Source organism: Apium graveolens, chromosome 3 (assembly GCF_009905375.1).
Source record: "Apium graveolens cultivar Ventura chromosome 3, ASM990537v1, whole genome shotgun sequence".
NCBI lineage: Eukaryota > Viridiplantae > Streptophyta > Magnoliopsida > Apiales > Apiaceae > Apium > Apium graveolens.
In genome coordinates this window covers 35,540,487-35,562,958 of record NC_133649.1, presented here as the reverse complement: position 1 = coordinate 35,562,958, position 22,472 = coordinate 35,540,487, and the positions used below count along the sequence as shown (strand labels likewise).

Sequence of the window (22,472 nt, the reverse complement as noted above, 5' to 3'; positions counted from 1 at the left end):
CTTAATAGAGACCGCAAGAACCTTAAGAATATATGCTGGATTACCAAGATACTTGTGGGGAGAATGCGTGAAGGCAGCAACACACTTGATTAATTTAATGCCTAGTGCAGTGATAGGATGGGAAACACCTTATGAAAGGCTATTAAAGAAACAGCCAGAGTATGAACATCTAAGAATTATAGGTTGTTTATACTATGCTTCTAATACAAAAAGGAAGTTGGATAAGTTTGGAGAAAAGGGGGTAAGGTGCGTGCTTGTGGGATATGCAGGTGAGTATAAGGGATACCGAGTGTTTGATTTAGACAAAAGAAAAATATTTGTGACAAGAGATGTAGTTTTTAAGGAGGAAATATTTCCTTTCCTTATTTCAGATCAGAATAAGGAGGGAAAGAAGACGAATTTATGAAATTTCAGTTGTGAAATAGAAGAAATAATTAGCAATCAAGATGACGATGATGATGAACTCCTATATAATGATCATGGTGTGAGTGAAGAACAAGAAGAGGTAATGCAGGAAGAAGCTTTAGAAGGCAACTCATATATTGTTATTGAAGATATTGAGCAAGGGGATGAAATATTGATTGAAAATGAAGAAATGCAGGAGCAGGTTGTTATTGAAATACCACCTGAACAACAACATGAAGGAAGGAGGAGCACCGGAGTATCTTTCATCCCAGATAAGTTCAAGGATTTTTTTTACAAAATCCCAGGAAAAGAAAGATCGTCAAACATGACAAAAAGAATGGGGCTGAATAAAATTGATACCAGTACTTATTATGAAGAGTATATGTATTCACTTAATAACATTTTTAAAATAAAAGAACCATGTACCTATAGAGAGGCAAGTAAAGAATCAGGGTGGGTGGATGCTATGGATAAAGAGCTGAAAGCTCTTGAAGAAAACGAAACTTGGGAATTAGCTTATTTACCAAGGGGGAAGAAAGCGATAAACAACAAATGGGTATTTAAGACTAAGTATAAGCGAAGTGGTGAGGTTGAAAGAAAGAGTTGTAGCAAGGGGAGACAAACAAATCAAAGGGAAAGATTATAAGGAGACCTTCTCACCTGTGGCAAAATTCACCACAGTAAGAAGTCTTATAGCTCTCGCAACCACACGAGATTGGAATCTACACCAATTGGACATCAACAATGCTTTCTTACATGGTTTCTTGGAGGAGGAGGTGTATATGATACCACCAGAAGGATACACAAAAACTAAAACAGGACAAGTATGCAAACTAAAAAGGAGCATATATGGACTCAGACAGGCATCAAGAGAATGGAATCTGGAATTATCTAAATTTTTGAAGAATTTTGGGATGACACAATCCAAAAGAGACTACTGCCTTTTTAGTAAGGTTCAAAATGGGAAGACAACTATGGTGGTGGTCTATGTAGATGATTTAATCATCACCGGTGATGATGAGAATTGTATAGCAGTGTTGAAACGACAACTTGACAAAGCTTTCACCATCAAGGATTTGGGACTAATGAGGTACTTTCTGGGAATTGAGGTATCTAGAAGTTCTCAAGGAACAATGTTAAATCAAAGAAAATATATTCATGATTTGGTGGAAGCTACAGGTTTGAATAACTGCAAAGCAAGCAAATTTCCCTTACAAAAGGGACTTAGACTCTCTACTGATACAGGAGAGCTGTTGAAAGATCCCGAGCAATATAGAAGAATTATAGGAAGATTGTTGTATCTGAATTTGACAAGGCCAAGCATTTCATATTCAGTACAACAACTTAGTCAATTTATGCAAACACCCAGAATACCGCATTTACAAGCTGCTTTACACATGATCAGTTATTTAAAGGGAACTGGTGATTGGGGGTTATTATATTCAGCCACATCAGATTTGCACCTTACAGATTTTTGTGATGCAGATTGGGGAACATGTGCCTATAGTGGCCGCTCTCTTACAGGATATTGTGTCTTCCTTGGTGAAAGCCTCATCTCATGGAAGACTAAGAAACAAAAGACTGTTTCCAAGTCTTCGGCAGAGTCAGAATACAGAAGCATGTCACACACTGCTAGTGAACTGGTTTGGTTGGATGGAATTCTCAAAGATATGCTGGTTTCTCCATTCCACTATTTTGTGATAATAAAGCCGCTCATCATATAGCGCAAAATCCAGTATTTCACGAGAGAACTAAACATCTGAAGCTGGATTGTCACTACGTTCGAGAACAACTTGAAGAAGGGTTCATTTCTACCGTCTACATCAAATCTTCTCTACAACTTGCGGATATTATGACAAAACCCCTGGGAGAAGGCGCACACAGGTTTTTGTCGTTCAAGTTAGGACTTGTTCCTGCTAACCCAAGTCCAACTTGGGGGGTTGTAGAAAATAGTTCATTTGTACTTCTGTAATGTAATGTGGACTTCTAGCTGTTAATCTTCTTTGTTTGTTTGCAGTGATGTTCTGTCATTTTTTATTATAGCCTTTAGCCTTAATATGTACTACAAAGTAGGATGGTTCTTTGTCTCATTAGTTGACAAACACCAATGATAAAATTAGACAGTTCTGTATATATTTAGTTCATTTTGTAAGTTTTTGGGAAGAGAAAAAGATCAATAAAAACAGAATTATTTTCTCTCAGAACTTTTATCTTGAGTAAATTTCTTCACAAGTTCTCATATCATTAGCAAGTACTACCATGAGTTAGTTATGTTGTGCCCAAAAAATGTACCTGCACTAAAATCTTTTGGGTAATGGCAACTCTATATTAGTTGCTCTCATTATGGTACAAGTAAACTAGTAATCTGATTTGACAAGATCCGGCAAGCTAAGCTAATCCAAAAAGAAAAGTAGAATCAATTAGGAGTAAAGTAATAAAAGGTGAGAGAGATGAACTTATATCCAAGCTATTCAGGTGAATCACATTATTGATTAATGATAGTCTTGAACTCTTGATAAATAAATCGAATATTAGGGGGCAAAAGAATTAAGCATGTTCTTCTTCAAGGTACGTAAGCCTGTCATTCTTCTCTTTTTCCTCAAGACTGTCAATTTCTTATAACCTTGATAGAAGGTCATTTTTCTCACCTCTTGTTGTTGTAATCCTTATCAATTCTACTTCACTTTTTAGATTATATGCAAGACTTGTGTAAGTCGGAGTAGCTGCTCACGAAGTAATCCGACCTCCATACTTCAGAGTTCAAAACTTTCTAAATGATTGTAATTAGTTCATCATAAATGGGGTGCTTATGTTGCTGAATCTTATTGAATTATATATACTATTTGCTTCTACAATGATTTGAGTAATTAATGTAGAGTAACTAAGATGCGTTTGTCAATAGAAATCAGAAGATAAACTGCAGCAGACATGAAACATCACGAGTCAGCAACAAGGACTGGCTAGACAATCAGATCACATAACAAAAATCATATTATAGTTGGAATAAGGAGCTCCTATTGACATACTATATTAAATAAGTATGTTGTATAGTTTAGAAGTATGTATGTTTCAAATCCTAAGAGATCCAAAATTTTGTCTGATGCATATCCAATTAAAATATATTTCCAACAGAAAATTATAAAAGAAACTGAAGTGTGTCCTTAGTCTTAGCCGCTTCTCATCTTTTTATCTTTGTACTTCACTCTATATACCATGCAGAGTAGCTTAATCACTACTGTGAAAACGAAATGGACAAACACTGGAATTTTGATTCCCATTTTCCACGGTATTGCTCAATAAAATACACTTCCCCGTGATATCTGCCTGTCCTATAAGTATCATCCTTGCACCATATTTCTAAATCAACCTCAGAAAGCTCTTCCCTATTCTGATTATTAGCACTCCTCAGTTTTCAGCAATACCTCTTTATCTTTACTAATATGGGTTTCGCAAGCTACACTGATGAGTATACTTCTCCCATTGCTGCATCAAGGATCTTCAAGGCCTCCATCATCGACTCTCACAACTTGATTCCAAAACTCTTGCCACAAGGTATTCAGAGCATTGAACTTATTCAAGGCGACGGAGGAGCGGGAAGCATCAAGAAGATCAACTTTATTGACGGTTAGCACAATTACTTGTACTTATCACCACATGCTTGCAAATGATCCTGCATTCTCATACATTTGCATTCTAATAAAACATGACTAATGCTTATATTACTGATGTAGGCCGCAATTTCAACAGTGTAAAGTACCACATTGATGAGCTCAGTGAAGAAAACTACACCTATAATTATACGTTGCTAGAAGGTGATGCCTTAGTAGAAAACCTTGAAAAAATAACATATGAGGTTAAGTTTGAGTCTTCTCCAAGCGGTGGTACTATCTCTAAGGTGACAAGCAAGTATTACACTAAAGGAGATTTCATGCTTAAGGAAGAGGACATCAAGGCGGGCAAGGATAAAGTCTTACAAATGTACAAAGTTGTTGAAGCCTACCTCCTCCAAAACCCTGATGCCTATGTCTAGGGATTCTGTTTCCGATTATCTGATTTGTTCTCTGCAATTAGTCTATATCTATACATATGGACTATCATGTTGTTTCTACAGTTTGGTTTTACCATGTCTCCAATAATGGTTTTGACTCCGGCTCTTAACCATATATCTCTTGTAAGTTCTATACATATGGCCTGTCAGTGTACCGTTTTGTTTTAGAATAAGGAGAGATTGGTTTGTCTCTGAGTCTTGACCATATACTGTCATTTCTTTTAAGTTCTGTATTTTGTCCAGAAAAAATAAAGAATCTTCTTTCTAATGTTATCGCTTTTATATGACTTGGGGAGTATGATTTTATTCTCCTTTATTTTATATTGTCCTATATTAGCTAGAGTATATCATGCAGACTGAGGTAACTCTTGAGGGATTTGATGTCTAATGTTATCTTATGTTGTGTTTGATTCTACTTCCGTTGGATGTCTTCTATTCAGAAGTTGTAAAATCTGTAAATTTATTATTTTTAATATATTTATTAGATATTGAATATTAATTCGTTTAGATAAATATTTATTTAGAATATTCAGAAACTTTTTGTACAAGTTATTTGAGTTAGAAAAAGATTTGTTATTTGTGGAAAGAAGTGTGAGAATAAATTAGAAAATTGAAATCTTTTTAGTTTAGGTAATCGTGTGTGTTTTTTTAGAAATTTACTTGGAGAGTTTTGATTATTCTCTAATTAGAATTAGGGTTTTATGTACCTATATAAAAACCCTTTTAGACAATTTTAAAAACTCGTACAGACATCACCAAATTCGCCGAAAAGGTACTTGCTGTTTGGGCTTTGTTTTTTTTTTGTATTTGTGTTTAATCGCTCTGCCATGCTAGTTGCCTATCAGCGTGTGCCATGCGGTTTGTATAACTAATTTAATATCACAGTATTCTGTTGATTTATGAGATATGTAGTATAATTTTGATTTTATGTGCCTCAATGTTAGTATATCATGTTCAACCTTGACATCTTACTAGATTAAAAGACCTACAAGTTTTGTCTTTCCTTATGAATAGGTTTTAGTGTTTGCCGCCTTTGTTTAAATTAATTAGGATATTTTGAGTGTGGCTTGTATCTAAGTGTACCAATCATTATACTCTCTGCATAATCATTGAATTATGTGTATATGTGCATCCATTATTATACGCTTCAAATATTTTTATAATATTTAATTGATCTCATATGGTCTCTCACTCATTATTATATTATTAAATTAATAAAACATGTTTCAGTTGCTTGACAATTATATGTGTAGATTAAAAAGAAAAAAATAAATAAATATTATTATGTGCTTTACGTGGTTAAAAGCATGTTTATGATGTGCTAAGATTTGCTAATTACTTTATCGTTATATTTTTTTATAATTATTTTAATAGAAAACTTTAAGAATTAAATTGTGTAATGACATGTATTTTTAGTAGTCAATTTAGCTTATGTTAGGTGAATGCTTGATAATTGGCCTTACTAATTATAAGGTAAAGGTGTAAGTGTATGTGTTAATTGGGGCAAGGTATATGTTATTAAAGATAAGTTTTAATAATAGTTAATTATAACATAGTGCATAACTGTGTTTAAGATCTAGTTGATTATTTTTAATTTAGCATGCATGCCTTGTATTAGTTGACTAATTTAATGGTATAAAATGTTAGCAATAGCAAAAGTAAATATATGATATGTTTGTTTATTTATTAATTTATATGCATGTTACACCCAACAGTGGGAATCGCATGGACCTTGTACTTGAATTCAGACCAGACTAGTTGCATGCAATGGGCTTTTTTTATTATTGACTATAAGTTTAGAATTTGTTTTGTGTGTTTTAGAAAAGATGGACGGGGAGAATGGTAACAATCAGAACAACAACAAAAATCAGAACAACAATGGAAATCAAGGCAACAATGATGAAGGAGGAAACGTCTTTTACCAGCTGGCTGAAACTCTAGCTGTGCTTGTGAATCAGCAACCAAAGCCCAACATCGTCTCTCAGTTCAAGCGTTTAAACCCGCCAACTTTTGATGAAGCTACAGACCCAGCTATCGTTGAGATGTGGATCCAAGAGATGGAAAAAGCTTTCGGACTTCTGGGGAGCAATGAGGAACAGAAGGTGACCTTAGCTGTTTACCAATTGCAAGGAAGCGCTTACGACTGGTGGCTTATGGAAAAGAGGAATAATGGGACGACAAATCTTGAAGAAAATCCTGAACCGTACACTTGGGCAAAGTTAAAGAAGGCTTTAGAGGACAAGTACTTTCCTAGAACAGTTCGTCTGTAGAAAGAGAAGGACTTCATTCGCCTTCAGCAAGGGGATAGAACCGTCATTCAATACGAAGCAGAATTTGCAAAGCTTGCGAAATACGCGTCGACCTTAGTAGCAGATGAGAGCAGTTGAGCACGAAGATTGGAAGAGGGACTTTGAAGCGACATCAGGAACTCTGTGGCGTCTTTTGAACTTCAGACATACGAGGCTGTCCTCAACAAGGCGTTAGTGATCGAAAGGGGCTTGGGAGAATCTGAAAAGGCGTCTGGCAGCTGGAATAAGAGGCGGTTCACTCAAACTAGTGGGCAATCTTTTCAAGGGGGGCCACTCAAGAAGCCACACGTGTACGATAACATAGGAGGTCAAGGTGATCGAGAGAGGTGTACGAGGTGCGACAAGAATCATCCGGACAAGGTCTGCCATTGGAATACAGGTGCTTGTTTTCATTGCGGAGAAGTAGGACACAAGATTTCGAATTGCCCGCACAACCCGCCACCGCAACCAAGGAAGGAGGCAGATAACCAGATGGGCAAATGACGTGTATTTCAGCTCACAGGAAATGACAACTATCGCAATTAAGGTATGATTTCTTTTATTTAGCGACTTATTTAATTTAATTTCATTTTTGTGAATTTGGGGACCAAATTCTTTTAAGGAGGGAAGAATGTAAAATCTGTAAATTTATTTTTTTATATATTTATTAGATATGGAATATTAATTCGTTTAGATAAATATTTATTTAGAATATTCAGAAACTTTTTGTACAAGTTATTTGAGTTAGAAAAAGATTTGTTATTTGTGGAAGGAAGTTTGAGAATAAATTAGAAAATCGAAATCTTTTTAGTTTAGGTAATCGTGTGTGTTTTTTTAGGAATTTACTTGAGGTTTGATTATTCTCTAATTAGAATTAGGGTTTTATGTACCTATATAAAGACCCTTTTAGACAATATTAAAAACTCGTACAGGCATCACCAAATTCGCCGAAAAGGTACTTGCTATTTGGGCTTTTTTTTTTGTATTTGTGTTTAATCGCTCTGCCATGCTAGTTGCCTATCAGCGTCTGCCATGTGGTTTGTATAACTAATTTAATATCACAGTATTCTCTTGATTTATGAGATATGTAGTATAATTTTGATTTTATGTGCCTCAATGTTAGTATATCATGTTCAACCTTGACATCTTACTAGATTAAAAGACTTGCAAGTTTTGTCTTTTCTTATGAATGGGTTTTAGTATTTGCCGCCTCTGTTTAAATTAATTAGGATATTTTGAGTGTGGCTTGTATCTAGGTGTACCAATCATTATACTCTCTGCATAATCATTGAATTATGTGTATATGTGCATCCATTATTATACGCTTCAAATATTTTTATAATATTTAATTGATCTCATATGGTCTCTCACTCATTATTATATTATTAAATTAATAAAACATGTTTCAGTTGCTTGACAATTATATGTGTAGATTAAAAAGAAAAAAATATATAAATATTATTATGTGCTTTACGTGGTTAAAAGCATGTTTATGATGTGCTAAGATTTGCTAATTACTTTATCGTTATATTTTTTTTTTAATTATTTTAATAGAAAACTTTAAGAATTAAATTGTGTAATGACATGTATTTTTAGTAGTCAATTTAGCTTATGTTAGGTGAATGCATGATAATTGGCCTTACTAATTATAAGGTTAAGGTGTAAGTGTATGTGTTAATTGGGGCAAGGTATATGTTATTAAAGATAAGTTTTAATAATAATTGATTATAACATAGTGCATAACTGTGTTTAAGATCTAGTTGATTATTTTTAATTTAGCATGCATGCCTTGTATTAGTTGACTAATTTAATGCTATAAAATGTTAGCAATAGCAAAAGTAAATATATGATATGTTTGTTTATTTATTAATTTATATGCATGTTACACCCAACAGTGGGAATCGCATGGACCTTGTCAAAGCCAAAAACAATTAAATATTAAAGTTGTAAGTTTCTGTAAATAAATTCTTATGAGTAAAGTATGAAGTATCTGTGTTGATGAGATTTAGTTTTTAATATATGTATACGATTTATTTAGAGGTTATAATTGATCATGTTCCGATTATTAAAATTATAGGACTTGTTCGTGTTAATTTTGAGTTTTCAGTCGACTTCGAGATAAGTACTTTTGACTTACTTTTAATTTTCGGAAAAGATATTTCAATTCTGTTTTTTATTTCGTATAAGATATAAGAACTGTAATTTCGAAAATTATAAGATATAAGTATTTGTGAATTTTAGAATTCGGTATCTACGTTTTCGAACCCGTTCGTAATTTACGCTATAGTTCTGGAACTAGTTTTAGATACCCTTAGTAGGCGCACAAGTGTGCAACTTTAGATACCCATTAAGGGTGCGAAATTATTGAACTTTAGTTGCCGACCACCGGCAAAGTGTGGTATATGAGAATAAGAATAAGAATAAGATGTCGGCTACTGGCAAATTGTGGCCGTAGATCAAAACTGTGGTATTTATAAGAATTATCGTTTTGTTCTGTTTTATTCTGCCATAATCTGTTATAAAATCTGCTCTGTTCTGTTTTAAATTCTGAATTTTTGAAATATAAAACTTTGGGTTGGATCTATTTTTAGAAATTGTTTTACAAAATTATAATTGTTTTGAGAAAAATCGTTTTATTAAAACACTCATTGTTTTTCTGTTTAAGAGTTAGTCAAGTTGTACTTGCTGAGCTGTGTAGCTCACCCCTTTTAATATTTCAGGTTTGGAATTTGGAGCATATTGAGAATAATGAATGAGAATTATGTGGAGATATGTGGAGATCTGTGCTGTTTCGTTTCGTACTATTTGAATTAAAATAAAAACTTTATTTTTAGAAACGAAATTTAATTATCTGTTTAGACAATTAATATTGGATTTTTGGAGCCGCGTCTCTATTTTTATGATTTTGATTATTGAGTTTGACCGATGCTTTGAATTTCGTGATATATTAGAATTATCGAATAAAAATCTATTTTATTTAAAATTTTTGTATTTAGATTTAATAGTCCGCAAAGGCGGGTTGTTACATAAGTCGATTAGCAAGCCTTCTCGTAATGTTATGACGGGAAAAATTAGTAATAACACCCACAAGAATAAAACATGTAAACAATAAATAAGTGAATACCTTTTTTAGTGCAAATGTAATATTCTCTGGTAGTTTTGGACTTGTCAGTTAATCATGTACATATTAAACTGCAGAACTTCCAAAGTTTTAAAATTTATCATTTCTAGAGAATTTTCTCTGATGTAATTTATCCCGATATGTCATGCAGTTTGTGGGATAAATGTGCCTTGTGTATGCGGCTTCTGAGTTTGTGTACAATAGAGATGTCATCCTCTTTAAAAGATAGTTATGTCATATTAAAAAGCTTGCATGGGCAAGCTTGAGAACTAGTAAAGCCATCAGAATGATCAATGCAAATATGTATGTTACTAATTAGATGTGTTTGTCAATTGAATATCAGAAGATAAACATAATTTAGAAGTATGAATGTTTCAAATTCTAAGATATCCAAAATTTTGTCCGATGCATATCCATTAAAATATATTTCCAACAGAAAATTATATAAGAAACTAAAGTGTGTCTCTTAGCCTCTTCTCATCTTTTTGTCTTTGTACTTGACTCTATATACCTAATACCATGCAGAGTAGCTTAATCACTACTGTGAAAACGAAATGGACAAACATCAGAATTTTGATTCCCATTTTCCACGGTATTGCTCAATAAAATACACTTCCCCGTGATATCTGCCTGTCCTATAAGTATCATCCTTGCACCATAATTCTAAATCAACCTCAGAAAGCTCTTCCCTATTCTGATTATTAGCACTCCTCAGTTTTCAGCAATACCTCTTTATCTTTACTAATATGGGTTTCGCAAGCTACACTGATGAGTATACTTCTCCCATTGCTGCATCAAGGATCTTCAAGGCCTCCATCATCGACTCTCACAACTTGATTCCAAAACTCTTGCCACAAGGTATTCAGAGCATTGAACTTATTCAAGGCGACGGAGGAGCCGGAAGCATCAAGAAGATCAACTTTATTGACGGTTAGCACAATTACTTGTACTTATCACCACATGCTTGCAAATGATCCTGCATTCTCATACATTTGCATTCTAATAAAACATGACTAATGCTTATATTACTGATGTAGGCCGCACTTTCAACAGTGTAAAGTACCACATTGATGAGCTCAGTGAAGAAAACTACACCTATAATTATACGTTGCTAGAAGGTGATGCCTTAGTAGAAAACCTTGAAAAAATAACATATGAGGTTAAGTTTGAGTCTTCTCCAAGCGGTGGTACTATCTCTAAGGTGACAAGCAAGTATTACACTAAAGGAGATTTCATGCTTAAGGAAGAGGACATCAAGGCGGGCAAGGATAAAGTCTTACAAATGTACAAAGTTGTTGAAGCCTACCTCCTCCAAAACCCTGATGCCTATGTCTAGGGATTCTGTTTCCGATTATCTGATTTGTTCTCTGCAATTAGTCTATATCTATACATATGGACTATCATGTTGTTTCTACAGTTTGGTTTTACCATGTCTCCAATAATGGTTTTGACTCCGGCTCTTAACCATATATCTCTTGTAAGTTCTATACATATGGCCTGTCAGTGTACCGTTTTGTTTTAGAATAAGGAGAGATTGGTTTGTCTCTGAGTCTTGACCATATACTGTCATTTCTTTTAAGTTCTGTATTTTGTCCAGAAAAAATAAAGAATCTTCTTTCTAATGTTATCGCTTTTATATGACTTAGGGAGTATGATTTTATTCTCCTTTATTTTATATTGTCCTATATTAGCTAGAGTATATCATGCAGACTGAGGTAACTCTTGAGGGATTTGATGTCTATAGACATTAAAGTGTATCTCTCGGATGCAAGGTGGAATATATAGACATCTTGAACCTTATGATTGAAAAGATACTGACTTCGAATGAACCTATGACCTTAGGGAGATGCTAAGATCATGTAAACACTGAATCACCTGCTACTACATGCAACAGTCTTTTTATCGAATTTAAATTGAATCTTAGTACAAATTTTTTTGAATGCATGCAAGCAACTCAAGAACCAAGAGTACTGAATTTTAAATATGAACTACTTATTAGGACTTCGGGATTTTCATTGTTAAAATAAAATCATGTCTTGTATCACGTACACGAGTAAAATGCAAAGCACTTAGGTCATGTTTGTTTCATGGGATTATAATCCTGGGATCTTTTAAAAAATGACTTGTAGAAGGGGATAAAACAATACCTCCACCCACCAAGCATTAGATGGGATTATAATCTTATCCTCTACTCCAACAAAACAAACATGGGATAGGATAATTTAAAGGATTATAATCCTTAGATAACCCTTCACTAATTTTTTACAAAATGATTGAAAAATTTAAAGAACTATAATCCTATCTCCTACTTAATACCATTAAACAAACATGGCCTTAGAGTACAAATCAATCCTGATTAGCATGATCTGCATTATTTGTGTGACGCATTACATTCATGCGATTGCAACACACAAACACACATACACACCTACTCTACTGCAAAATTATTCTCTGTAAACTCAAAGAAGTTGATAAAGGATGTTGACCATGTGGAAAGATAACAGTTAAGAGAACAATTAAAAGTATAGACACACAAGTACCTGCTTTTGTAAAACTGCTTGAATTTATAACTACTGATGCATTGGTAGTGGATTCTAGACAAAGTGATCTTATCAAGTCCCATAAAGGCCGCACAATACAATCTAATGTTTCCTCAATCCTCCGTATAACTATTATTATGTTCTTTGATTCATTATTTACCTTAATTTTTAAAAATTACACATTTTTTTCATAGCAACGCTCTAGTTTTACATAGTAGGCATATTTTCAGTGTTTTCTGCATGGCACCCAGACGACAGAAGTAGAGCACACGAGTGTGAGAAATGTTAGATACTTAGATATAGGTATTGTCTTTTACTAAGCAAGATTTCTTGTGTAGAGGAAAGTTAAGCCTTGGTAAGTGACTTGCTATGAGTATGAAAAAACAGGTTCTTCATCTTTATGCGAATTAATGTGCTTGTTGATGTTTATTTCCAACGTAAAAAGTTCTTACAGCTTGCCAGAAACTCTACAATTGATAATTAAAAACCTCAGTCTAAATATCTAATATTGGCTACTTGGTCTGTGCTCTACCTCTAGCCCTTACATCCCTTCTAGCGCTATAATTGAGATTAGCTAGCCTTAGGCTCTTCCCGCTTCATTTCTGTTAATCACCTCCGGTTCTTGTTGTCTTACATAATTCTTACCCATTGATAGCATGCGATATGATCACAAGAGCTGATTCAATCGGGTTCACATCATCCGGTATGATCACTGCTAGCAATCCAGTTAGTTAGGTCTCTCTTCTTAGATAATATCTAATCTGATCAGATAACGGAATTCAATTCCCGAACCTTTAAGCAATTTAAGAAAAATGTGCATGTCCAAACACCTTTAACCATAGTGTATAGCTTACACCAAAATCACATTCACACGTAGGCAACCTATCGTTAAAATGTGAAACACGAATTAGCTGTACGATTAAATTAAAAGAATTTAAAGTATACACAAACTTAATGAACAGAACTACACCAATTTAAAAACTTGCAGAAATTAAACTTGCAGATCAGGCCACTGAAAAACAAAAATTAGATTTTATTTGGAATCAGTAGTTAACAGAATAAGAAGGTTGTCATACTTACCTCCAAGTAAAAGTATTAGATTATATCAAATAGGTATGTTGAATATTTGGACTCCTATTAGCATTAATGCATTATATTCCGGTGTATGTTTTCTAATACTCTGAGATCCAACATTTTGTCATGTGCATTTCTTTAGAAAGTAAGAAACCGAAGGGTGTCCTTACCTCCCCGTCTCTTTTTCTGTCTTGTGTTCTTGAAGCTATATATATTTTATTAATCATTTGGTGACGCCACAATGGACAAACACCAGAACATTTGTTTCTTTAAACCTTGGTAACTTTTCATGGTATTACACAATCACAAACACTTCAAACTTTTCCCATTTTCCTATAAATATCATCCTCTCACCGTATTCCTGAATAATCTCAAAACAAGTCCACTATTCTAATTAATCACCTCTCCTTAGTTTTCACAAACACCTCTTATAACAAAAACATGGGTTTCGCAAGCTACACTGATGAGTACACTTCCCCTATCGCTGCATCAAGGATCTTCAAGGCCTCCATCGTCGACTCTCACAACTTGATTCCAAAACTCTTGCCACAAGGTATCCAGAGCATTAAACTCATTCAAGGCGATGGAGGAGCTGGAAGCATCAAGCAAATTAACTTTATTGATGGTCAGCTAATTTATTTGTGCTTTTTAACTAATGTATACACATAGATCTGCATTCTAGTATAAATTACTGATTGTCTCATATCAATATTACTCATGTAGGCCGCAATTTCAATAGTGTGAAGTACCACATTGACGAGCTCAATGAAGAAAACTACACCTATAACTATACGTTGCTGGAAGGTGATGCCTTAGTGGAAAACCTTGAAAAAATAACATATGAGGTTAAGTTTGAGTCCTCTCCTAGCGGGGGTACAATCTCTAAGGTGACCAGCAAGTATTACACTAAAGGTGATTTCATGCTCAAGGAAGAGGACATCAAGGCAGGCAAGGAAAAGGTTTTGATGATGTACCAAGTTGTTGAAGCCTATCTCCTCCAAAATCCTGACGCCTACGTCTAGAGTTTTTTGGTTTTATTGCATATGCATGTCTTGTTGTGTTACAGTTTCGTTTGTAGCATTTTTGTTTCAGAATAAGGAGAGATTGGGTTTTGACTCTGGGTCTTTACCATATACAGTTGTTTCTATCCAGTCATTTCTCTGTTGTGTATTTCATTGTGAAAAATAAAGAAGCTTATTTCTAATACAATTACAGTTATTTCAGTCAGTGATGGATTTGTGTTGCAATAACTAGCTAGTGTGCTTATGTATTCCTATTCTAGCAAGACTCTCAAACATCTCTTGCATTAACCTAGTGATATTATTGACAGTATTAACCTGCATGACTCTGGCTGGACACTGACATTTATGTTACTAGACATGTTGAACTTTACAAATAAAAAGATAGTGAAGCTAGTAAGATCGTCTAAAAACTGGAGAGATGAAGGGACTGATGATATCGAAGTGAAACTCTTCGGACTGATTGTGATAACTGATAAGGTGTATTCTGAAGCTGAAACACCAGCTAAAGATTAGTATGGTAGAACCGGTTCAGTAACACGGTGGTTAAGCAATGAAGAGCTAATTCAATTCCTCCGGTTATTGTTTTCTGAGACCATGTTAAGACTCAAACCTTTAAGGTGCTAGAGAAAGGTCTCAAATGGATCATATTATAATGTTGAACAATATATGCATATGGGGTGGTTTTGCTTGAGATATTATTGGGTCAATCCGCTGTCACCGGGAGTACGGAAAAAGGAGGGGGACTATCTTGCTGTCAGATAAAATAAATCTTATTCTACAGAGAGAAAAACCAGAGAATTAGAGGGACTGGATGTGGATGGATAATGTATTAGGTTAGAGTTTCTCATTCTCAAGCTGTAACATTAGCAGATCTTTCAACTATCAGATGTCTAGCAGCTCATCACTATTTCATTACCGTCTTATCTTATCAAGCATTAAATTCCCAAATCAACTGAAAACAATAAACTTTCAGGATGAAAAAGAAATATTATAAATTTTCTTCTATGCAATCACTTCCAGAATAGGTGGCTTTAATGGTGCAAATGAAAGTTCAATCAACTAGATTATTCTTGATAATAATTAGCAAAATATGAAAGTGAAATTCTCCCTCGATCCAGTACATAAGTTGTTTGACTTGTTGAGAGTGTGGTCGAGTGGTTGGACGGCCCTTGCATTATTATGAGAAGAAAGATCAACAGCGTACTACTTGGGTCGTTGAACAGGGGCATTCACGATTCACGATTCACGATTCAACACATTTATGTATACACCCTTCATTCCTTTGTTTAGGAACGCAGACTCTTTCTCTCCACACAAATTCATAATAACATCATTCATAAACAACCCGTTTTGTACATGTTCCATACGTATTAACGTTCTGATCAAAATCTCATATAATGAATCAAAATACCAAACAATAATAAGATGTTCTCATATCACTGACAATATCATAATACAAAAATATAAATGTTAGAGCACTCAAATTGGGTGCAAAAAAATTTACAAAATGCCGCATATTGCATGTAGATTGCTATATTTCAATACATTCATATGCATTCACTCTTCATAATGTCACATCACCAATTATACGTCATTTTATAACAATTTTTGGTATCCAATTTTGTATCTCTAACATTACTTACAGGATGTCCGGGCTAATATAAACAATGAGATTTACGGTATGTACAACAGAAATGTAGGTGACAATGGATCAAGACATCATGACCATGAATTCATCAAATTGGAGAACTCCATCCCCATTAAGATCATAATTTTGAATCATCAACTGACACTCATCCATACTCTTGGACTGTCCTATTTTACTAAGCATCCTTTTCAAACTCTTAGGCGTTATGCACCCGTGCCCTTCCATTTCATACAGCTTAAAAGCCTCCTTCAACTCATTCATTTTCTCCTCGTGTCCGCCACCTTCAACTAAACCCACGAACTCCTCCATGCTCAACAATCCATCTCCGTCCGAATCTACTAACTTCACGGCTGCCTCCGCTTCCTCCAATGACATTTCCCCGCCAATCAAGGCCATGCATTTTTGCAGCTCGGCCGGTGATATCTTCTTATCTCCGTTATCATCAATGTGATTAAACACTCGTTCATATTGCTGAAATATGTTCATAATACTTGTGCTGAAACCGTATAAAACTAGACTAGGCTCAATTTTATCTTCGAAAAATCAATATAAATTATGAAAACCAAATAGAATATGTAGGTTGGAAAGTTGAGAAAACTGTAAAACTAAATATGAAAGTTTGAAGGCAGGAAAGTGTACATGTTGTATATATAGGAACAGGGAAATGCGTGTTGTGCTGCGGACCAAATCAGGGGGTAGAAAAATAAAAACAGAAACAGTGCACGTTCGAAAATAATAAGACGGCACGACCGTTGATTTTTATTCTTTTTTTTATTTGTATCGGTAGCTAAGCAATGCGGTAACAAGTTCCAGAATATTGGGACGAATTAACTAGGAAAGCGTCGGAAATGTGGTCAATCACATATTACAATGAAAACTAGTTCTAAAAGCGTTGACCTCATGTATATATATTCATGATGAGAATGAAAACTTATAGGTACACCGTACACAATAACCGTCAATCCTGCCACAGCCACAAAACCATGAACCAGAGAATAATATACTATCTACAAAAGTGTGGTTTTGTTATTACATAAATAAATAGCACGTCAAGTTTTACAATTATTCCTGGAAAAAAAAATTCAAATATTAGATTTAAAAAGTATGGTCGTAATTTCTACCATTATGTCACTACCTGGTCACAAATAGATCACACGTTTAGAGATAATGAGGTTCAAAACTCTCCCTTCTACAGTCCCATACAATAGAAAATCAAATGACATCAGCCAATACAAAAGCAAATGACATCGGCTAGAGCCTAGAAGACAAATCTGCCTTGACGAATTCTCTGCTCCACTCTACCGATTCTTTTTGGTGGCCAGATAATGTGGGTGGCCCTTCCCTTTATCAACCCCAAAGGAACCTGCCATGTGCACAAGGATTAAAGCTAGTTATTGGAGTTAAGGCAAGAAAGTTTAACATCAAAAAATTGTCGGACATTCTACTTAAAAAAAACCAATGGTTAGCCACGTTATAGACATAGGTAATAGAAAGATGTAAGATAAGCTATGTCTTTGGCTTCTCAAAATGTTTACAAGTTTATTTGATGGAACCACATTGAACATTTAATCACTTGCAGTTTAAAATTACAATTACTGATAACAACATATCCCAAGTAATGAACACCCAGGTAAAGAGAAAATAGGAGAAATGGATAATGCACAAACCGGGCCAATAGATTTTGAATCCAAGCTAGAAGCTGAATTATCTCCTTCAACCCAACAATGCCCGTCTGGAATCTTCATAACATCATTGGAGTAAGGAGAACTGACCCAGTCACCTGACAATGCAGTGATTCTTTTCACGAATTTCTCCTTGTGATCATTGGGGGAGCTGCAAAAGATGGAAACTGCAGAACAATCAATAGTTACTCATTAAGTAACCCAGAAAATTATGTTTCATAGTATTCAGGAAAAAGCCTTTGTGTCTATTATAGTTTGTAACAGAGAGAACACCATTGTTTATGAAGTGTCTACATTGCAAAAAAAATGTAAGCCTTCAGACATATATTTGCACACCAAGTAATGCTAAATTTTATATACAAAGCTAATTGATTGGTTTCTTTCTTCCTATAATGCAAATTGACATGCTTGTCTCGAAGCACATATTACAGGGCTTATTAATGTATACACACGCTAATTTTAGAAAAAAAAAAAAAATCCGCAGAGATAATTCTATATAACCAACATGAGTCGTGAACATATTTACACACATAATCAATATTCTATATATGTCAGACCCAAGATGTTACTATTACATGTGAGTGTAATATGAACACACAAACAGGCATGCCATACATGTAATGGCATAGAAGATAGTTAAGTAATAGTGCATTATCATTTTACTAAAATCCACTTTCAATAATTTGCAAGAAATGAAACGTTGATCAAATTCAGTTGCATAATCGTACCAGAAAACTACAACATCACCATGTGAGAACTTGTACTTTTGTAAGCAAAATTTTTCCACCAAAACACGGTCAGCTGTGGCAAAACATATATATTAGGCATAAAAAACTAATCATTATGGCACAAGAGATTATAATTAGTTCCTCTGAGAGATTTTACCTGTAAATGTTTCCGAAGAAGTACTGCATTGGGGATTGAAAGTTGGAGACATAGAACAGCCTCGAACAGGAACAATACTGATGTAACGATCTGATATGGTAAGGCCTATAAGCCCGCATGTGAAGAAGGTTTTTGCGACATTCGAAATGAAATTCATGCTAATCATCCTTATTGGAGAAGAATAAATATCATACTGACTAGGAGGATATCTGTACAGAAGCGTTAACCAAGTTAGAGAAGAATATATATAATTTTATTGGACACAGACTTACCTAATTGTAGATTAAGCATGAATTCAATATTAAAACCAGTTGATATAACAATCATTGTAGAAGCTTCAAAAAAACTTCGATATGATTAAGTATTACAATTCAGTTGAGAGTTTCTACAGTAAGAATAAACCAAAAATCCATCATATTAAAGCATTATAGAATATGATTACATTACAAGGTAGCTTGTACTTGACATCTGATATAAAAAGGTGGCTTCTAGTATTGATTTGTACAGAAAAATTAATTATGCCAATAATACATTTTAGATTTTTTCAAAACCCTATTTTATCCCAGTTTTCAATTATTTTGAGGCTCATAGCTTGAATCACCAATCAAGTACAAACAGTGTCCAATACAGCTTCAATAGTATGGAATAGATTTTTAAGTTTGTTAATATATTATTATAATATTCTCTTTCTATATTAAATAATATTTTAGCCAATGACAGCGACCATGATCTCCGGTTTGGCTTTAATATTATTGAATAGATAAATATTTTGCAATTCAGGTCAAAAACCAGACCTCAGCTTGTAAAGCATCTGTACAACTCCAAGGCCTCATTCTATATCCTAAACTCGGCCTCACCCTTAAGTATAAATACAAGAGTCCTACTAAATATAGTACTCAAGTCTTTGTTACATGACCCAAATCCTTCTCTCATGTCTGAACATAGTTGTTTTCATGATGCAAAGCACCATGGACGAAACCAAATGGAGGTTAACCTAGGCTCAAGCACAGGATGAACTGAATATTTTGGCAGATATTTTTTTTTCATGCCCTGCCTTTTGGCTTTTGATTAAAAATCAGTAGAAATTTTTCCCAGCCCCAGTTGGCATTCAAAAATTGTCAATAACTCATTTTACCCCAGATGTTTCGGAATCCTGGTTGTATGATAGCACGTCAACAATAACTTTAGAATAAATTAAAGCAGTGAGCTGATTAGCCGGAAAAGCTATATTGAAAATTCAATTAAGCGCTTATAGGTAACAAAATGCCTGCTTCCAATTACAAAATACGAAATTATAACAAATTGTATACCACATATTAAAATTAAAATTCCCTTACAATTGTTGTTAACAGCAATACAGTACTAACTACTATCGGAGACAGAAGAGTAATATAAAAACATAAAACAAATATAATGAAAATGAATATGTGTGTACTCAGTAGTCATAAATAAGTGATTCGCAAGCAGATCAATTAGTAAATATAACATCGGCTATAGAATGAAATTGGGTGAATGGTGATAGTGTCATTAATATGCAGCTACAAGATTAAAATTAAAGCATATACAAAAATATTAGCATGGAAATTAAATTTGCAATATGGTATAATTAGGCGAGGAAGAAACGTACTTTTTCCAATTCAAAAGGAGCCTCAGCAGCTAGGCTTGGTATATAGTGTGATAGACTATGAAGACGATGATGAGTTTGTTGTCGAGACCTGGGCCTTTCTACACAAATAAAAGCTGGGCCTGGGTCACTAATACAACCCTTGCTTATTTAGCCAGGCCAATTACGGGCGTACACGTTTTGGCTAATCCGACCAATCTAAATCGAACTGAACCTATTTTTAATGTTTTGAAAAGTTCACATGTATTATTCTATTTATGATTTATGAGTTAACTATGATTTGGAATATTTTAGATACATATGTAATTGATAATATGCCGTCTACCAAGATTTATATCAACATTGATGATCCACAAGTTTTTCTCATGCAACTTTGAACGATACTTAATGTAGTTAAGTAAGACAATAAGACAACTCAAATATTTTATCAATGATTTTTTTCTGAATTATTTAAGAATATCATGTAGGTTAAAGGATATGGCTTACCTTACTGCTCACGCACCTTGATGATGAAATATCTCGAAGAAAGATATGACTGCTGGAATTTACTATTCTATTCATCAATAAGACACTATTTCTGTTTTATTATTTAATTCTGAAATGTCGCTCAATGTTAGGACATCCGATCTTCGAAACTTTATGATCGAATATTAAATTCTATCCGTGAACTTATTATCATTGTTAGCTTTCAATGTTTTTCATATGGTTTATTGTGTCCTCTTAACTTTAATTTGTCATTAGTTTTAATATTTCTCCCATTTAAATATCAACATTTGTGCGATTATTGAAAATCCTATATAGCAGCAATGATAAATATATCTCCATAAAAAAATTATATTAACACGACAATAATGTCGATGAATTATAAAGCGAAAATATCCAATTGCTAGGTGTACAACAATAGTTTTAGAGACAAACCAATCTTTTTTTCAAGTATAGAGATCGAACCAATCTTTACAAGATGGCCTTTTGAATCTAAAATAAATAAAGAATTTTATTGTCAACAAGTTTACCTTTCTATAACTCTAAAATACATAACGAATTCACTACCATTCAGGAAACATGCTTACAATTAATTATCCGGTTCAAATAAATCCATATGTAAAAGTTTTTTCTTTAACAACCATTCAGGATGCATGTTTGGAATTAATTTTCAAAGACAATAAATCCATATGTAACAATTTTACTTAATATTAAAGTTATAATAACATAACTTTAGATTTTTATAATATGAATACATGTAAACGATACAACTACGATTTTTAAATATAATTTGATGATTTTTTCTTTGTACTATTGATTAAATCAATAACGTATAAGTGAGTTGAATATTTAAATAGTATTTTTAGTAATACAATAGTGCACTATATTAATATTGTTGCTTTTTATATTTGTAAAACATGTTATATCTTTTTATTTTATACAGAGATCATATGATTAATTTGCCTCCTAATTTTATGTTTCTAGATTGATATAGGTATGTAATGTATATCATTAAAACATCTTTATAATAAATCAATTTATATATCATATCTTATGATTTGTAACAAACATAAACTGATTACTCCTCCTAATTTTTTGCTTAGAGATATTTACTCCTACTTTTTCGACCATCACTTTCTTCTATAAACTGCTTATTCTTTCTTGGCAGACCATATTCGGTTTCTACATCATACAAATCGACTTCATACAGGTAAACAACCACATCCCGCCGTCCTTTTCTTTTATCTTGCTATTGTACTTAATATTTCTGTCTTCTGATACAGATAACTATCCACAATGTCTGATCAGCTCTCTTTTATTGACGCTTCTAGAACCACATGGAAGATAAAGGCTAGAGTTACCAGAATGTGGTCTTCTGTTTCTGTCGCGGATAATGGGACTGAAACAATGAAAGGATACAATTTAGTTTTACTGGATGACGTCGTAAGCCTCTAAATTTATAATTTACTTTCTTACGTTTTCCAATTAATTAGACTCATATTAACTGATTTATACAACATGATGTTGTCTATTTTATTGTATGATCAGGACTGTCATGTTCATATTTTTGTTTATGCTGATAACTGGAAATATCATGCTGACAAAATAGTAGAAGGTGGAGTCTTTGTTTTTTCGAATTTTTACACAAAAGA

The 22,472-nt window shown here is 33.7% G+C and overlaps 5 protein-coding genes across 5 annotated transcripts; 3 read left to right on the top strand and 2 right to left on the bottom strand.

Annotated features, from left to right (window-relative positions):
• Positions 1-3,845: 3,845 nt before the first annotated feature.
• Positions 3,846-4,597, top strand: LOC141710675 (major allergen Pru av 1-like). The gene is made up of 2 exons (XM_074513223.1): positions 3,846-4,029; positions 4,137-4,597. Exons 1-2 carry the CDS (start codon positions 3,846-3,848, stop codon positions 4,433-4,435), a joined length of 483 nt encoding a protein of 160 aa, XP_074369324.1. The 3' UTR covers positions 4,436-4,597.
• Positions 4,598-10,608: 6,011 nt separating this feature from the next.
• Positions 10,609-11,360, top strand: LOC141710674 (major allergen Pru av 1-like). The gene is made up of 2 exons (XM_074513222.1): positions 10,609-10,796; positions 10,916-11,360. Exons 1-2 carry the CDS (start codon positions 10,609-10,611, stop codon positions 11,196-11,198), a joined length of 471 nt encoding a protein of 156 aa, XP_074369323.1. The 3' UTR covers positions 11,199-11,360.
• A 2,510-nt stretch (positions 11,361-13,870) lies between these two features.
• Positions 13,871-14,663, top strand: LOC141710673 (major allergen Pru av 1-like). The gene is made up of 2 exons (XM_074513221.1): positions 13,871-14,101; positions 14,200-14,663. Exons 1-2 carry the CDS (start codon positions 13,918-13,920, stop codon positions 14,496-14,498), a joined length of 483 nt encoding a protein of 160 aa, XP_074369322.1. The 5' UTR covers positions 13,871-13,917; the 3' UTR covers positions 14,499-14,663.
• A 1,263-nt stretch (positions 14,664-15,926) lies between these two features.
• On the bottom strand, positions 15,927-16,774 carry LOC141710672 (uncharacterized). The gene has a single exon (XM_074513220.1). It carries the CDS (start codon positions 16,630-16,632, stop codon positions 16,210-16,212), a length of 423 nt encoding a protein of 140 aa, XP_074369321.1. The 5' UTR covers positions 16,633-16,774; the 3' UTR covers positions 15,927-16,209.
• Positions 16,775-17,215: 441 nt separating this feature from the next.
• LOC141712105 (uncharacterized) lies at positions 17,216-20,475 on the bottom strand. The gene is made up of 5 exons (XM_074514907.1): positions 20,341-20,475; positions 18,714-18,922; positions 18,557-18,629; positions 17,814-17,979; positions 17,216-17,509 (listed from the first exon to the last, which is right to left on the bottom strand). Exons 2-5 carry the CDS (start codon positions 18,877-18,879, stop codon positions 17,405-17,407), a joined length of 510 nt encoding a protein of 169 aa, XP_074371008.1. The 5' UTR covers positions 18,880-18,922; positions 20,341-20,475; the 3' UTR covers positions 17,216-17,404.
• Between the last annotated feature and the right edge of the window lie 1,997 nt (positions 20,476-22,472).

What these genes read in the sequence shown, in the direction of transcription:
- LOC141710672 (XM_074513220.1), bottom strand. Translation starts at nt 16,632, where the DNA reads ATGAACATATTTCAGCAATATGAACGAGTGTTTAATCACATTGATGAT.
- LOC141710675 (XM_074513223.1), top strand. Translation starts at nt 3,846, where the DNA reads ATGGGTTTCGCAAGCTACACTGATGAGTATACTTCTCCCATTGCTGCA. An exon ending in GAAGATCAACTTTATTGACG is followed by an intron (nt 4,030 to 4,136) that starts GTTAGCACAATT and finishes TTACTGATGTAG; the next exon opens with GCCGCAATTTCAACAGTGTA.
- LOC141712105 (XM_074514907.1), bottom strand. Translation starts at nt 18,879, where the DNA reads ATGATTAGCATGAATTTCATTTCGAATGTCGCAAAAACCTTCTTCACA. An exon ending in TTCTTCGGAAACATTTACAG is followed by an intron (nt 18,630 to 18,713) that starts GTAAAATCTCTC and finishes GTTTTGCCACAG; the next exon opens with CTGACCGTGTTTTGGTGGAA. An exon ending in GGTGATGTTGTAGTTTTCTG is followed by an intron (nt 17,980 to 18,556) that starts GTACGATTATGC and finishes CATCTTTTGCAG; the next exon opens with CTCCCCCAATGATCACAAGG.
- LOC141710673 (XM_074513221.1), top strand. Translation starts at nt 13,918, where the DNA reads ATGGGTTTCGCAAGCTACACTGATGAGTACACTTCCCCTATCGCTGCA. An exon ending in GCAAATTAACTTTATTGATG is followed by an intron (nt 14,102 to 14,199) that starts GTCAGCTAATTT and finishes TTACTCATGTAG; the next exon opens with GCCGCAATTTCAATAGTGTG.
- LOC141710674 (XM_074513222.1), top strand. Translation starts at nt 10,609, where the DNA reads ATGGGTTTCGCAAGCTACACTGATGAGTATACTTCTCCCATTGCTGCA. An exon ending in ATCAACTTTATTGACGGTTA is followed by an intron (nt 10,797 to 10,915) that starts GCACAATTACTT and finishes CACTTTCAACAG; the next exon opens with TGTAAAGTACCACATTGATG.